General features: G+C 55.1%; 1 protein-coding gene across 1 annotated transcript; it reads right to left on the bottom strand.

The window, feature by feature from the left end:
• Positions 1 to 359: 359 nt before the first annotated feature.
• On the bottom strand, positions 360 to 10,780 carry E2F1 (E2F transcription factor 1). Its single transcript, XM_056121537.1, is given in 9 exon segments — positions 360 to 810; positions 933 to 1,155; positions 1,240 to 1,354; positions 2,637 to 2,789; positions 3,926 to 4,145; positions 4,384 to 4,474; positions 10,098 to 10,454; positions 10,456 to 10,491; positions 10,535 to 10,780. Coding segments are annotated over 9 exon segments (1,689 nt in total). The 3' UTR covers positions 360 to 562.
• Positions 10,781 to 16,590: the final 5,810 nt, after the last annotated feature.

Below are 16,590 nucleotides of genomic sequence, written 5' to 3'. Positions count from 1 at the left end.
ATTAAAGCTTCAATCAGAAAAAAACTTTAAGACGACCGAAGTGCTTTAGCACTGTCCTGCTGCTCAACAGGCCAGAGCCTCACCACCGAGCCTGGTCAGGAGGCAGGATGCTAGGACCAGGTGGCCACCCCGGGCCGCGTGGGGCCCCTGGAGCAAGGAACCAAAAGTGCAGTTAAGAGTCCCCACTGTGTGGATGTGGAGGCACGTGCACAGGCATGTGGCCACAACTGGGGCATGGTCTCCACGCGCGCACGGGTTCCCCTTCATTCCCCGGTCCATGCACACACATGCTCGCACACTCCTCACGCTGCAGAAACATGGTGGGCGGTGGGTACACACACGGCCCTCCCACCCCCCACAAGGACTCCTTCCTTTCTCGGCCCGCTCGGCTCCCTGGCAGCAGTCAGATTCCAGAGTGAAAAGCTTCCAGGGCTCGGGGACACGGGTATAAATTAAATGTCTCCAGTCCGGCGGGGAAGATGGCCAGGGCCAGGGGCTCCGGGACTGAGGAGACGGGATGGGCATCTCAGGAGACCTTGCTCCCCACCGCCCACCGGCCCGGTCAGAAATCCAGGGGAGTGAGGTCCCCAAAGTCACAGTCGAAGAGGTCTCTGATGCCCTCACCCTCCTCCAAGCCAAAGTGGTAGTCGAGGGCCTCGTGAGGCGGGGACAGGCTGATGAACTCCTCCGGGAGGAGGCCGGAGAAGTCCTCCCGCACGTGTTCCAGGAGCGAGTCGGCCGCCACCAGGGGAGACAGGCGGTCCTCGTCTGTGGGGGCCCGTAGGCCTCCCATCCGGGACAGCAGAGGTTCTGGGGAGATGGGGGAGCATCACAGGCCAGGGATGCCCGAACAGGGAGGACAAGGGGGCTGTTACTGTGACCCACCCACCGGGGAGAGAGGTGGTCAACCCACCTACCTACCCTTTACCCACCTTGTTCCAGGCTGAGCAGGGACTGGCTGGGGTCCGTGGTGGGAGAGGAGGAGGGCGAGGACGGTGGCACTGTGGTGACAGGGTCAGCGGCTCTATCCTCATCCTCCCCAGAGGAGGACTCCTGAGAGGGGGGCTTCTCTGGGCTTATGTCATCCACAGTCTCTTCGGGGCACAGGAAAACGTCGATGGGGCCTTGCTTGCTCTTAAGGGAGATCTGCAAGTTCTGGGCAGTGGAGGCAGGCAGGATAAACTGAGGCTCCGTCTAGCACCCACCCAGCCAGGTCAGGCCCAGAGGTGCGGGTCTCACCTCGGAGGAGTCCATCGCCTGGAGCTGCGTCTCGGGCGGGGCCTTGATCACCATGACCATCTGCTCCGCGGGGTCCGCAATGCTCCGCAGGTCTTGGCAGGTCACATAGGCCAGGGTTGGTGGAGTCAAGGACCATAGACTTCCTGCCTCCCAGGACTCCTCTTTTTTGTTGTTTTTTGTTTGCGGGGGGAGGGCTCCCTGCTATATCTTCACTATCCTCCACTGTTCTGCACAACTCCAGGGCTAGAGTGGAGAATCCAGTTTGACCCATAATCATGCTGCTAGCAATATGAAAAATTTATAAATGTAATTTGAGAACTCCTTAAATCTGCTTCCCCCAGCGCTGGAGACAGTACAGTGGGTAAGATGCTTGCTGGGTTCCATCCCCGGCATCCCTGCAGGTGCCCAGAGCACCACCAGGAGTAATTCCCAGTGCAGAACCAGGAGTAACCCCTGAGCATCGCTGGCTTCACTGGGTGTGGCCCCCAAACCAGTAACAAAGGAAAACATGCTCCCCACTTTTAGATTTTGGGGCCACACTCAAGAGTGCTTGGGGGCTAACCCCAGCTGAGCTTGGGCATTTCTACTGGAGGTGTGGGGACTGAACCCAGATGCACTGAGTCCCTAAGAGAGATCCACTGATCTCTCTGGCCCCTAAAAGGTGCCCTTTTTGGGGCCACACCCAGCTCTGGGTTACTCCTGGCTCTGCACTCAGGAATTACTCCCAACAATGCACAGGGGACCATATGCTGGATACTGAATCCAGGTCGGCCAAGTAAAAAACCTCCCTGCTGTACTATCGCTCAGCCCCAGGTTGCCTATTTTAAAACAAAACTTTAAATTGTACTGAGGGCTGAAAGGAGGTAAAGTGATATGCATGATATCCTTACAGTATTACAAACCACAGTGCCTAAAAGGGAAACGAGGGTGGAGGGATGGGCAGAGAGAAAGAGGGAGGGGAGGAGAGAGATCTGTCATAGAGTAAACTGTGGGGACAGTGTCGGTGGGAAATGTGCACCGGTGAGGGGATGGGTGTTGGAACACTGTACAACTGAAATTCGATCATGAGCAACTTTGTACCTGTGTTATCTCAGTGATTCAATAATTTTTTTTTTTAATTTGTGTGAAAGACAAATGAAGTATCTATGGTCACTGGAGCTACACCATACACTGTGTCTGTTCTAAATAAACACTCCTGATTGCTCTTGCTGGCTTCTAGTTAAGTCAATGGACTTGAATGCTGCTCGCCCCCAGTCTGAAGTGAGGCCTGGAGGCTGGTCAGGCCTCACAGTGAGTAAGTGCTGAGCCCGGAGGCACCTCCGAAGCCAGGACCCGGCTATCCTCCTGAGGCCCACGAGGGGACCCCTCCCTGGCTACTCTGGCCAGTCCAAGGATATCGTTGGCTCTCGGGGTCATCGGACAGCAGCTGGAGCTGCGTGGTACAAACGTGAATCAGCTGATCCAGCTGCCGCTCGTGGTCCTGCAGCTGCTGGAGGTCCTGAGTTAGTACGTCAAGGCGTCCGCCAATCCCCACGGCCGCCTGGCTGCCTCTGTGGGGAGATGAGGCCAGTGAGCAGCTCCCAATCCCTCCGCCCCGGGGTCAGACCCTCAGGACCCAGCCTGCAGCTGCCTCACTACATGCAGGGCAGCTCTGGGCTCTTATCTGGGAAACAGCAAAGGTCTGGAGCTGGCACACTGGCATGGACCTGGAGTCCAGCCGGGATGTCTGTGAGCACCCATGTCCCTCAGAGGGGGTCAGACGGGTACACGATGGCAGGGACGTGCCATGGGATATTTCATCAGCATACAAAGGACAAGCCATGGTAGCTGCACAGATAGAAATACTGCTAAAACAGGCTGGCGGGGGAAAGATGGGGCCCAGGGGTGCATACCCTGCTCTGGGGAGCCCTGGGCTACATCCCTGAGCACTGCCAGAATGCACTTCCCTGACAGGGATGCAGGGGAGGTGTCCCCGGGCAGGGGTCACCCCGAAAATGCAGAATCAAATGATCTACCGAACACAGAAATACCAGGTATGTCCAGGGCAGAGGAAGAGGAAAATAAGGCAACAAAAGAAAAATAAAACAAAAAACGGGGGTGGGGGGATGGGGGGACCAAACCAGGCATGCCAAGGCTAGGAAGGAAGTAGCTAAAGGGTTGAAACACACCACGAGCAAATGGAGGCTCCAGGTTCGAATCCCAGCCCTGTAGGTTCCATCCCCGAGCAGCACCGGATGGTCCTGGTGGGCCCCAACAGCACTGGCCTCTGTGACACCAGGAGTGGCCCTGAACTTTCTGAGCATCGTTTAAGGGACTCAAAAACCAAAAGACCCCCAGACATGCCAGACCACCCTTCCCTGGCAACAGAAGCCATACTGGTCACCTGGCATGCTAAGAGGGGTGGCATGCTACGAAGCGGCACCAGGGAACTTTCTAGGGTGCCAGAAATGCTCTTTCTCTTGATCCGGATGGAGTCACCCAGGTGGAGAACAGGCCGCGCTGCAGGGAGCGGTAGACGTTCGGTTTGTTTACTTTCCTGCACCTGCCACCGGGAAGGAGGCGACGACACCTGTGCGCTCAGAGCCTTAGCTGCCCTGGACAGGGCTGCAGGGGAGGTGGCCCCGGGGGCATCACTATGGGCGTGGGCAGGCGTGCCCTCCAGTTTTGGGAGGAGAGGGGTACCTACAGCCACTGGATGTGGTTCTTGGACTTCTTGGTGATGAGCTGGATGCCCTCGAGGACGTTGGTGATGTCATAGATGCGGCGCTTCTGCACCTTCAGCACATCGGCCGCCCAGTTGAGGTCCACCACGCCGTCGGCCGAGCGGTTCAGGAGCTCCAGGAAGCGCTTCGTGGTGAGATTCAGCGAGGTCTCATAGCGTGACTTCTCCCCTGGGGACTTCACACCTGTGGGGCCAGGTCAGGCCGTCTCTTCAGCCCCGCCGCAGACAGCCCACACCACCCCTGGGAGCACCGGCAGGGAGGCCCCATGGCTGCCCTTCCAGCAGGGGAAGCCACAGCAGGCTGTCCTCCTCCCCCAGGCTTGGCTCAGGCCCAGGCTGACCGCCGGAGCTGGCCAGTTTCTTTTTCTCTGGCACTGGGGCCCAGTCAGGGGGCGCCTGCACCACCCCAGCCCCAGCGGTACCTTTTCCCGGGTGACGGCCTCTGCCCCGCGCAGGCCCACTACTCTCAGCCAAGTACTGATGGTCGGTTTCCAGGTCCAGTCGCCGCTTCACCTGCAGCGAGGAAAAGGGGAGGATGTCCAGGAACCGGGAGTGAGGCTGCAGGGTGAGGGAGGCGGACGGGGGCTTCTCCCGGGGCCCCCTGGCCCAGTCAGCTTCTCGCCCAGGACGCGAGGGAGAGGCGATCCTCTGCAGAGAACACCCAACTGGCAGGCAGAAGACCAGAGCTCCAGTGCTGGCTCAGGTTTTGTATTTTGGTGGCAGGAGGGGAGGGTTGAGGAGGGCTAGGGCCACACCAACTACACTCGGGAGCTATTCCCAGCCCTGCCCTGCACTCAGGAGCAGGCTCCATTAGTGCTCGGGGGTACCGTGTGGGGCTGTGAACCACAGTGAGTCACGTGCAAGACACGTACATGCCTTAGCCTCACTCTTTCTGATGCTGTATGGTGGGTCTTTATTTATTTATTTATTGCTTTTTGGGTCACACCCGGCAACGCACAGGGGTTACTCCTGGCTCTGCACTCAGGAGTTACTCCTGGTGGTGCTCAGGGGACCATTTGGGATGCTGGAAATCGAACCCGGGTCAGCCACGTGCAAGGCAAACGCCCTACCCGCTGTGCTACCTCAGCAGTCCCTATGGTGGGTTTTTAAATATGTAACTTTATAGGGGTTTGGATCGATCATACAACAGGTAGGGTGTTTGCCTTGCATGCGGCCAACCCAGATTCGATCCCCGGTCTCCCATATGGTCCCCCAAACAATTCCAGGAGAGATTCCTGAGTGCAGAGCCAGGAGTAACCCCTGAGCATCGCTGGGTGTGGCCCTAAAACACAGACAAAAATATATCCATATAACTTTTTAGATATTCTTCCCCTTGAAACTCTAATAGAGCCAGATTCCAGTCCCTTTGTATATCTGGCTGGGCCTGGAATGTCTCTTTTGAAAGCCTAGTTCAGGGACGCCTCAAAGCTGCCTCCCCGTGCTATATAAGCACATCACTGTGAGAAGCCGGCTGCCATGTCATGGGGAGCTCCAGTGACTCCAGGCCAGGCTGGGCAGCCAGGAGACAGCCAATACCCAGCCAACGCCTCATCCCAGCGTGGGTGAGGTCAGACACAGCGGTGCCACAAATGCCAGTTTACTCAGCTCCAGCCTCCAAGACCCGGAGCCAGTGACACCCAGTTAAATCTCCTCTGGACTACCGGTCCACACAAACCTCACAACAGGTATTCAAACCACTCGGGAGCCAGGTTTCTGGGGCACGTCACCTCTGGGGTCTGTCTGGGAATGTGGCAGCACACCAGTGACCCTGCTTTATAGACAAAGCCACTGAAGGTACAAGGTCAAACATCGGGAAGTGGCACGGCCAGGCTTGAGGTCTCTGGATTTAAACCATACACCAGAAGCCCCAGGTAGGGATCCCTGCAGGTCCCAGGCAACTCAACAGCACCTTATCCAAAAGATGCACACTCCTTCCCACTGCCCACCCCTGCCCAACCTCACATTGGGGCGCTGAGAAGTTGTCACCATGGTCAACCCCCCTGCGGACACTCGGTCATCTCCACTCTGGTCTCCCTCCCCCCTTTACCTTAGTAGCCTCATCGGCCACCACGTCTCCACAGGGACTTTGGCAGACAGGCCTGCAGCCCTCAGCCCACAGGAAAGTTCCCTGCTATTACTCCCTCAGACCCTGTAACGGAGACTGCCTCTCCGTTCTCTGAGCCATCTCGGGCCCAGTCATCCCTGAAAACTGTGTCACTGAAAATTTCTGCAGATGAGTTTCTCAGTCAAGACAGGAAGCCTCTTAGAGGTGGGGATTGCGCGGCCCACGGGGGGTCTGGGCCTCAACAAATGTTCAGGGAGTCATCTTCACATGCAGACAGTGAAACCCCATTCACCACCACCCACAACCCACACCCTGTCTTCCAGAAAAAACATCAAGTACTCCCATGGACTGAGCATGGCCACAAACTGATTCCCTGCTCACCAGCATCGGGACCAGGTAGCGTGTGGGCCCCCACTTCCCCAGGGGAAGCTGGGGCCTGGTACACAGTCTACGTGGCTCATCGACCACCACCATCCATATGCCCCCACAAGCCAACAAGAATGTCTCTGGGGGCCGGATCAGCAGTACAGTGGGAAGGGAGTTTGCCTTGCATGCGGCCGAACCAGGTTCAATTCCCAGCATCCCATATGGTCCCCCAAGCAGCGCCAGGAGTAATTTCTGAGTGCATGAGCCAGAAGGAATCCCTGTGCATTGCCATGTGACCCCCCCAAAAAAAGCAATAAATAAATAAATACATAAAATAAAGTTTCTGTTCTCCAGCCTCACAGTCTCACCTCCAGGGTGGTCTAACCCTGGCAGGCTCCTGCCATCTGCACTCTTCATCAGTGCCCTCCGCCCCAGGTCCATGCCCATCACAAATGTGGGTCAACACTGTACCCACAAGCACGGGTTCAAACAGCAACTTCTGAAAGTTTCTATGAAACCGCCCTTTATTTTATTTATTTTTGGGGGGCAGGGGGACACACGTGGTGGTGCTCAAAACTTACTCCTGGCTATGTGTTCATGGATCAATCCTGGCTGGGCTTGGGGGACAATATATGGTGCTGGGGACCAAACTCAGGTCAGCCGCATGCAGAGCAAGGGCCCTCCCCACTGTATTGTCACTCCAGCCCAACACCGCCCTTTAAAACAAAACCCTGTGTGAGGTTCCCTAAAGGCTGGAGGGAAGGCAACAGGAACTGGTGAAAATATTCTCTGGTCAAACACCCATCCACAGGAGACAAGAAAAGGGTGTCGGGGCTGGAGAGATAGCACAGCAGGTAGGGCGTTTGCCTTGCATGTGGCCAACCTGGGTTCGATTCCCAGCATCCCATATGGTCCCCCCAGCACTGCCAGGAGTAACTCCTGAGTGCAGAGCCAGGAGTAACCCCTGTGCATTGCCAGGTGTGACCCAAAAAGAAAAAAAAAGAAAGAAAGGGGGTGTCCCCAGCCCCCTGAGCTGTGCTCAAGGACGAGGCCAGGGCCACAGAGGGCAGGTGACAGCCTTTGCATGGAGGCCCAGTTCAACCCAGGCACAGCACAGATCCTGGAGCTATATGACAATTTGATATGTCCAACTCACAAAAATAAAATCCAAACAAACAAACAAAAAAAACCAAAAAACACCCTCTCAAAGACATCCTAACAAGAAAAAGCTACAGGACAATACATTCATTAGATCCTTTCTGGCTTAAACAAAACAAAACAAAAAAACGGATGGAAGGGAGAGTCTGGAGGGCAGGTAGGGCACTCGCCTGCCATGTAGTCAATCCCAGGTTCAATCCCTGGCACCCCGGTTAGTCTTCTGAGCCCTGTGATCCCCGAGTGCAGAGCCAGCAGTCAGCCCTGAGCACAGCCAGGTGTGGTAGCCTGAAAACAAACAAAAAGCTCCCGAGGGAGGCCCTGAGAGACAACACAGCGGGGAAGGGACAACCTGAGCCAGGTTCCATCCGCATATGGTGAACTGGGGGGCACCTTCTGTTGGCTAAAAGGTAGTTTTCCACGGGTCTTTTTTTCTTTTTTAACTAAAAAGGGGCAGTAGGGCAAATAAGTTTGGGACCTACTGCCCCAGACACTTTCATTCTTTTTCTACAGTAATCATGGATTACATTTATAATGTGAAACTTCAGTTGTGTTTCTTTTTGGACTTGGGGCCACATATGCTGGGGCCCATGGAGCACACCAGGTGCCGAGAATCAAATCCTGGCCGGCCTGGTGTGCAAGTCTAGCACCTTATCAACAATACTCCCTGGCCCCTTCAGGTTAACAGCCGTGAGAGGGGCCCAGCGAATGCTGGCTGCTATGGCTAAGTGTACCACTAGCCACAAGAACACCCTGACACATGCTGGGGACACAGAGGCCACAGTTTACTTGGCCAGGCACCACTAGCACGTCTGATGGCTGAGGGGCATCCGAAGGCAAAAGATAGGCTCATCCTTCAACTCCAGGATGGTTACCTGCCCACAAGCAGAAAATACTCCCTACCCCTAATCCTCAAGGGCAGAGGTTCCTTACTGGCCCCCGTGCCTACTTTGGCATGGGCACACACTCAGCAGCAGGAGGCACAGCCCACCCGGGGTGGGTGGTATCCTCCAAGCCAGGCCTGGTAAACCTGGGCAGAGGACAGCCACGGGGATACTGGCCACCAGAGCACAGGAACTAAGCCAGTGACACACCCCTGGTACCCTCCCCTCCCGGCCAGGGCACAGCATCTCCAGAAGCAAAGCCCCAGGAACAAGCAGGAATTAGGGATGGGTACCCATCCCTCAGGCCTCAGTTTCCTAATCTGTAGAAGGGGAAGGTGGCTGAGAAGGTTAAAGGAGTTAATGGGGTAAAGTGCTTGGCCCAGAGCCTGACACATAAAACGATCTGAAAACAATGGTAGCTGCAGACGTTATTATTATTAGCATCTCAGTGATTCCGGAAGGAAGACAGCACTGGGCATGGGGCCAATGGGGCTGGGGCAGCTTCTCCGGAATGCTTGGGGACCAGCTGCCACCCAAGCCCCCCCCCCACCACGACAGTGGAGCCACCTTCTAGCCCTGAGCCCTGCATCCCCCCACCCCCCACTGGCTCCAAGGCCCTCATTAAGACCCTCCCGCCCCGCCACCCGTGCCTTCCCACCTGCCTGTGCACCACCTTCACCCACAGGCTGTGCCAGTCAAACTGGTCTCCACGCCCTATCCCGCGGCCCACGGATCCAGGTTCCAACCCCTGCTCCCTTCTCCCCTTGCAACTCAACTCCCTCCTCTGGGTCTCCCACTTTGAACTGGTCTTGAGCCTCTGGCTGCTCTCAGAACAATTTGTCAAGGCATCTTCCCTGGGATAATTCCTCCCTCCTGGCACTGGGAAAGGGGAGGGGGGGTAGGGGCGCCTGCTCTCCAGCCTCTGGAGGCCCAGCCCACCCTGTACTTGCACTGGGGCCCAGGGGTCTGCCTGACTGATTAATGAGGCTCCATGGCAACCAGGGCACGGGAGGGTGGAGGGTGGCAGATGGAAGGACAGGCAGAGGGAGGGGATCAGCAGCTGGCCCGGGGGCCCCGCCCCTGCAGAGACGGCCTCCGAGCCAGGAGGCCGGTCCCGGGGGGGCCGAGCGCCAGGCCTGCACCTGGCAATGGAGCAAAAGACGGCGGGAAGGAGGGTCTCCTCAAGGGCTCTCCAACACTTGTCCCCCTAGCGCCCCCCGCCGCCCCCCAGCAGCGAGGCCTGCGACCCAGCCACAAGTCCTCCTGCGAAGCCGGAAGGCCTCGGTTCAAATCCCAGTCCTGCCCCGTTTGCAGCCGGGTGACCCGGGGCAAGTCACTTCCTCTCCGGGCCTCGGCTCGGAGCGGCGCCGTGGCAAGACCGAGCTCGCAGCGTGCGTGGGCCAGAGCCGGGCTGCAGTCTGTCCGGGGCCCGGCATGCGGTGAGCGCCGGCGGGGTGCACGGGAGCCGCGACTCGCACGGCCTCTCGCCCTCCTCGCCAGGAAGCCGAGGTCACCCCGCAGCCCGGGGCGGGGCCCGCAGGCCCACCCCGGCGCGGCGCGGCGCGGCACCGCCCCGCCCGGCCGCCTCGGCCGCCTCCCCTCCCCCGCCCGGGTCAGCGCCGGGGTCCACGCCGCGCACCCGGCCCGGAGTCCCCGGAGTCCGTACCGGCGGGCGTCCGAGCGCGGGGCGCGGCGCGCTGGGCGCGGGCCGGGGCGCTTGCGGCGTGGCGAAGAGCAGCAGGTCTGGGTCCCGGGGGCCGGCGGGGGGCGCGGCGGGGCCGGCGGGGGCCGGCGGGGCGCCGGCGTCCTGCGCCGTGGAGATGATGACGATCTGCGAGGACTCGAGCAGCCCCAGCGCGCCGGCCCCGATCAGGGCCTCCAGCGCCGGCGCGCATGGGCCGCCCGCGGGGGCCACGGCCATGGCGCTCACGGCCCGCGCGGCCCGGGCGGCAGGCGGCGGCGGCGGCGCGGGCCCATGGCGGCAGGCCGCGGCGAGGGCTCCATCCCGCTCGGGATCCCCGCTCCGCCCCCGGCCGCCGCTGCCTGCGAAGTCCCGGCCACTTTTACGCGCCAAATCCTTTTTGCCGCGAAAGAGCCACGAGCCGCCGAGCGCTGCCGCGATTGGCTGTCCGCGCGGTGACGGAGCCGGCGGCGGCGGCGCCCATTGGCTGCGGCGTTGCCGGCCCGGCGGCAGCAGGCGGGACGGGGCGGCGGCGCGAGGGGGCGCAGCCAATCGCGGGGCGGGGCGCGCGCAGGCTTTGTCGGGGCGGTGCCAGGCGCTTTCCGACTCCCCGCCCCCGCGGCCCGCCGGGTGCGGGCCCCGCCCCCGCCCCCACCCCGGCCGTTCATCCCGCGGAGCCTAGGAGGTGGACCCTTTTAGAAAAGCATCCGTTCTTCGCCTTTTCTCTTAGGCAAACGCCACCTGATCTCTGAGTATCCTCTTCCACCTGTAGCCCCAAGTCTTTTCTCGAGAAACTTCCCTCGCATCTTTTCTCAGGCCACCTCCAACCACATCCCCCATCCTCAGCTTGCCCCACCCTCTGTGGTTCCTCACCCACAGCCCAAGCAGCCGGGAGCTGCCCTGTATTAATACTTGGGGCTTTCTACAAGCCATATTTAGCTGGAATCTCTCTAATAAATTTCCCCCTTGAATTTATTCACTCATCCAACAAGGCTTTTGAGAGCTTGAGAACTTGCTCCTTGCCCCAAGCTTGGTTCAGATCTTGACTCCTGGCCTTCAGAAGCTCACAACCTAGTGAAAAGGGGGGGGGGGGGGGGGCGGGGGAAAGGGGAGGGGGTTGGAGGAGGGAGGAGGAGGGGAATAACTAGCTACACATTGTGTGCATGAGACCTGGATTTGATCCCCAGCACCATAAAGACACACACACAAAAAATGGGTTTACAATCATTTGTCCATCAGTCATTTTTTATTACTCAACTGATTTGAAATTCTCTGTGCCAGACCTTGTGCCAGCACAGAGGGCAAAGACGTAAAAGATTGAATCATATCTATGAACTTGCCTGCCATCTGGTGGGGATGACCAGACAGCCTTCCACATCTAAAAGTAGCAAAACACAAGAATCTATTTCCAAGGCAGTATAAATACCACTTCCTGCAGAGCACCCTGCTAGTGGGAGTCACACACTTAATTGAGCAGTCTAGGCTACCTCAGTTCCAGCACTGACCACATATTGGGCTTATTCATTGATCTCTACTATGGGACTGTGCTCTCCAATGGGGTGACCTCCCAACACTTGTCTGACCTCAGCAGTCATTGGTGCTGAGAAGGGTTTTCAAAGAAAAAGAGGCTGATGGGCCCTGAGAGAATCAAGAGCCAGCAGTTAAGGCTCTTGTCTTGCATGCAGCTGACCCCAGTTCAATCCTCAGTGCTCCATATGGTCCCCTGAAACCACTAGGAGTGATCCCTGATCCCTGAGCACACAGCCAGGACTAAAACTTGAGCACAGTTGACCAAAAAAAAAAAAAAAAGGAAGGAAGGAAGAAAGAAAGAAAGAAAAAAGAGGCTTGAGGGGCTGGAGCGATAGCACAGCGGTGGGGCGTTTGCCTTGCACACAGCCAACATGGCCAACACAGGTTCAATTCCCAGCGTCCCATATGGTCCCCCGAGCACCGCCAGGAGTAGTTCCTGAGTGCATGAGCCAGGAGTAACCCCTGAGCATCACCGGGTGTGACCCAAAAAGCAAAAAAAAAAAAAAAAGAAAAAGAAAAAAGAGGCTGATGCCAGAGCCAACCTAGAATTCCCCTCCCCCCAAAAAAAAGAGGCTGTAGTTCTCTGAGGGTGTCCTGGGGCTTTATAGACCCAGGCACATTAACTTTAGGTCCTTAGGTCCGCTCCATTGCTACCGATTTGAAATTTGCATAAACAATCTCATTTGGGATGGGGGTGCACATCTGGCATCAGTCAAGGGCTATTCCTGGTGCTGTGCTCAGAATCACGCCTGGCTCAGGGAACCATATGCGGTGCTGGGGATGAATCAGAGGTGGCCAGGGGTGGCAAGGCAAGTACCTTACCTACTGTACTATCGGGTTCTTCCTAGTTATTTTTATACACATTTCTTTTGAGAGCAAATTGATAGACCTGTGTGGAGCAAATGTGCAGTTGACCTTAAATTATAACCCCTTGAGGCTACTTCCCATCTTTAGTTTTCTTATCAGAAATGGGTACTCTGCCTTGATTTTATGTCAGAATTGTCACAAGATGAAAAATATAGGGAAGGACCAGGAAAATATCTCAAAGAGCTAGTGCACATGCTTGCATGTGGGAAGCCTGAGTTTGAACCCCAGCGTGGTATGGTTCCCCAAACTTCATGGGAACTACCCTCCATAAGCAATGCACCAGTAATAACTCCTAGCACCTCCAGGTGGAATCTAAAAATGTAAAAAATATAAGCAATCTAAATGTGTTTTTGATAGTTTATTTGTTTGGGGGCCACACCCAGAAATGTTCAGGGCTTACTTTTGGATCTCTATTCAGGAATTACTCCTGGGGGCCAAATGGGATGCCAGGGGTCAAACCCAGGTGAGCCACATGCAAGGTAAGCACCCTACCATTTGTACTATCTCTCCAGCTTGCCTTTTATAACCTTAAGATAGTCTTAGGAAAGTAACAAATTTCTTTTCTCCTCTGATGAGTAACTGGGGAAATTAGTCATTCTCAATTCTAGAACGTGTCATCACTAGAAGGCAACACAGTGACTACATTTGCCTCTTACTTGCCAAGTGGGAAAACTGAAGTCTGTTTAGAGGTTGGAACCCCTGAAGCCAACCAGTGACACTATCTGGGCGACACCAGCTTTGCAGCCCTGGGGTCAGCCTGTCTCCCTTCTGCTCCCCAAGTAGAGAAGCTATTGTTAGAATGGTAGGTCTCTACAATAACTAAGCCAGCCCCTAGCTGAAGAGATAACACAGCAGGTAGGGTGTTTGCTTTGCAAGCAGCCGACAAGGCTGAGCCAGGTTCGATTCCTCCGCCCCTCTTGGAGAGCCCAGCAAGCTACCGACAGTATCTAGCCCGCATGGCAAAGCCTGACAAGCTACCCATCGTGTATTCGATATGCCAAACATAGTAACAACAAGTCTCACAATGGAGACATTACTGGGCCTGCTTGAGCAAATCGATGAACAACGGGAGAAACAGACAGACAGACAATCCAAGCCAGGCCCTGGTCAAGGGCAAGAGAAGCCAGTGACGTCCCCATTCCAAATGAAGTTTCCTTTCCTGACCTCTTCCCCAAAAAATCTCAGTAACTACCATTCATTGTAAAGCTCTCTCACACAGTCAATCAGCAAACTCTTACTGGTTTGTCATGTATTATACCCATACTGATTGCAGGGAAAGGAAAGATAAGGTTTGCCTCGTACCATTTTATAAAGAGGAATCTGAGGGCCAAAGATCATGAACTTAGCTTAAAAATGCAAAGGCAGGAGCTGGAACAATAGTGCATCAGGTAGGGCGTTTGCCTTGCACACGGCCGACCCAGATTCAATCCCCAGCATCCCATATGGTCCCCCAGCACCACCAGGAGTAATTCCTAAGGCAGAGCCAGTGCATTGCGGGTGTGACCCAAAAAGCAAAAACAAAAACAACGACAACAAAAAAAAGCACAGGCTGATTTTATTCCCACTTGCTAAGTCTGAGCCAGGGATTTTCCAAAGTGCTGCCTTCCCCAAAGTATTTGAATACCCTAACTCCTTTAGACTCTCCTTCCCACAGTTTGCCTATCCTGCTGCAGCAGAAAGGAGTGAAGAGCGGACTATTCCCCGTGTGAAGTCAAGAAAGAGATAAGGGCCTCTGTATCTATTAATATCCACTTGGAAGCAGCAAAGGCTGGAGAGATAGTGTGCCTTGGCCCAGAGCCTGACAGATCCCGATAAGGCTGTTCTAGACGTCAACAATTCTCAGGCTGCTGGTCTTCCCAAGAACCCCCCACTTCCAAAGAAGATGGCCTTTCAAAAGGATAATCGCCTCATTGAAGCTTCCTGATCCCCGAGGGGCAGGAGAGAGGCTCACAGAGGTGGCTTCACCAGGTCAAGGACACACAGCAGAACTCAGGTGGAGGGTGGGGGGTTGGAGTGATGGTAGGGAATTTGCCTTGCATGCGGCCTACCTGAGTTCGATTCCCAGTGTCCCATATGGTCCTCTGAGCACCGCCAGGAGTAATTCCTGAGTGCAGAGCCAGGAATAACCCCTGTGCATTGCCAGGTATGACACAAAGATTAAAAAAAAAAAGAAGAAGAACTTAGATGGAAATTTAGGCTCTTTCACAGAAGAACAAAGGGCTTTCTGCTCTTACCCTGTGACCCTCAGTAAAAAACCTAAGCTCTGGGCTCAGGGTTGTGATAGCATGTAGCTTCCAAAAGGGAATATGAATTATGGCTTAATTTGTCGGTTCTCACTCCCATTACTACCTTTGGTGGAAGGCCTTTGGTCTGTGAGTCTCTGCCTGGAGATACCCTCTTTCCAGAGATCTTTTGAAGAGGTGGGGTGGTGTAGAAGCCATAGGACTGCCTTAATCATCTGACTAGAAATCTTGCTTCCTATCCATGGTTTTCAGCCTTTATATAAGCATGGAGTGGCACCAGTCAAAAACCACTGGACCTTTGGAAAAATCAATCCACCGTTTCACTCACCAAATCCATGGATATTGATTGAGCACATGGGTATTGACTATATATTAGACATTGAGCTAGATGCTTGTGAGACCGCTGGAAGCAAAACAGATCCATCTCTGAAACTGTTTTCCCACAGTCCAGTGGGAAAGGTAGAATTTATTCTAGGTATCTACATACTACACTCATTAAAAAGTTACATGGGGTGGGGGTGGGGGCACAGAGCAATAGTACAGCAGGTAGGGTGCTTGCCTTGCACATGGTCTATCTGGGTTCAATCCCTGATATCCCCTATGGTTCCCAAACCCGCCAGGAGTGATTCCTGAGAGCAGAGCCAGGAGTAACCCCTGAGCATCAGCAGGTGTGACCCAAAAACAAAACAAAAAAAAATTCACATAGGGTAGGAGGGTGTGGGGGCGTTGTTTGTGGGCCAGAGAAATTACAGGGGTTAAGGCACCTGCCTTGCATGGACCCCAGTTCCATTCTGGGTAATCTGAGCACTGCTCGGAGTTGAGAGTAGCCCCAAGGCACTCCCAGTTGTGCTCCCACAAAAGAAGAGGGATTGAGCTCAAGGGCTGGAGCATGTGCTCTGCTCCCCAGACTGTGTGGTGCCCTAAGCCCTGCCAGGTGGGATCACTGAGCACCTCCTTGAGTATGACCCCAAAACCAAACAATTTTTGATAAAAACCCAGACTAATTCAGATCAGTCTTATTCCACATATACCATCTCTTCTAAATACAGGCTTAGCTTTAACTTTAAAAGATAAAGGAAAGCACCGAAGCAATAGTACAGCAGGCAGGATTGCCTTGCATGCAGTCAACCCCAATTCAACCCCCAGCACCCTATATGGTCCCACCAACAGAGACCCCTGACTGCAGAGTAGGAGTGAACTCAGAACAGCCAAGTATGGCCCCCAAACAGAAAATAAGTAAAGGAAATATAAAGAAAAAAGCGGGGCCAGGAAGACAGTACCATGAGTAAGGCGCTTGCCTTGCATGCAACCTACATAAATTCAGTCCTCAACACCCCATATAATCCTTGCAGCCCTGCCAGGAGTGATGTCTGAGGGCAGAACCAGGAGTAAGCCCTGAGAAAATTGGGTGTGGCCCTCAAATAAAATAATACTAATAAATTTAAAATAAAAACTTCAGGGCCACGGGGATGTAGCTCAGGAGTTGAGCACCTTGCTTTGCAAGTGATGCCCAGGATTTAGTTCCAGCATCAGAAAAACAACAATTTTTTTTTAAAAAGCTTCATTACATCCCAACATTATAAAGAATAATTTTAAAAAGGTAAAGGTAAGGTAAAGGCCCTCCCGTTGATCATCAATTTGCTCGAGCGGGCCCAGTAACGTCTCCATTGGAAACTTTGTTGTTACTGTGTCTGGCATATCGAATACATCACGGGGAGCTTGCCAGGCTCTGCCGTTTGGGCGAGATACTCTCGATAGCTTGCTGGGCTCTCCAAGAGGGGCGGAGGAATCGAACTCGGGTCGGCCATGTTGGCTGCGTGCAAGGCAAACGCCCTACC

This window comes from Sorex fumeus, unplaced genomic scaffold (genome assembly GCF_029834395.1).
Source record: "Sorex fumeus unplaced genomic scaffold, SorFum_2.1 ptg000044l, whole genome shotgun sequence".
Taxonomy (NCBI): Eukaryota; Metazoa; Chordata; class Mammalia; order Eulipotyphla; family Soricidae; genus Sorex; species Sorex fumeus.
Note: the sequence above shows the minus strand (reverse complement) of the source record. Positions and strands in the feature narration are given on the sequence as shown.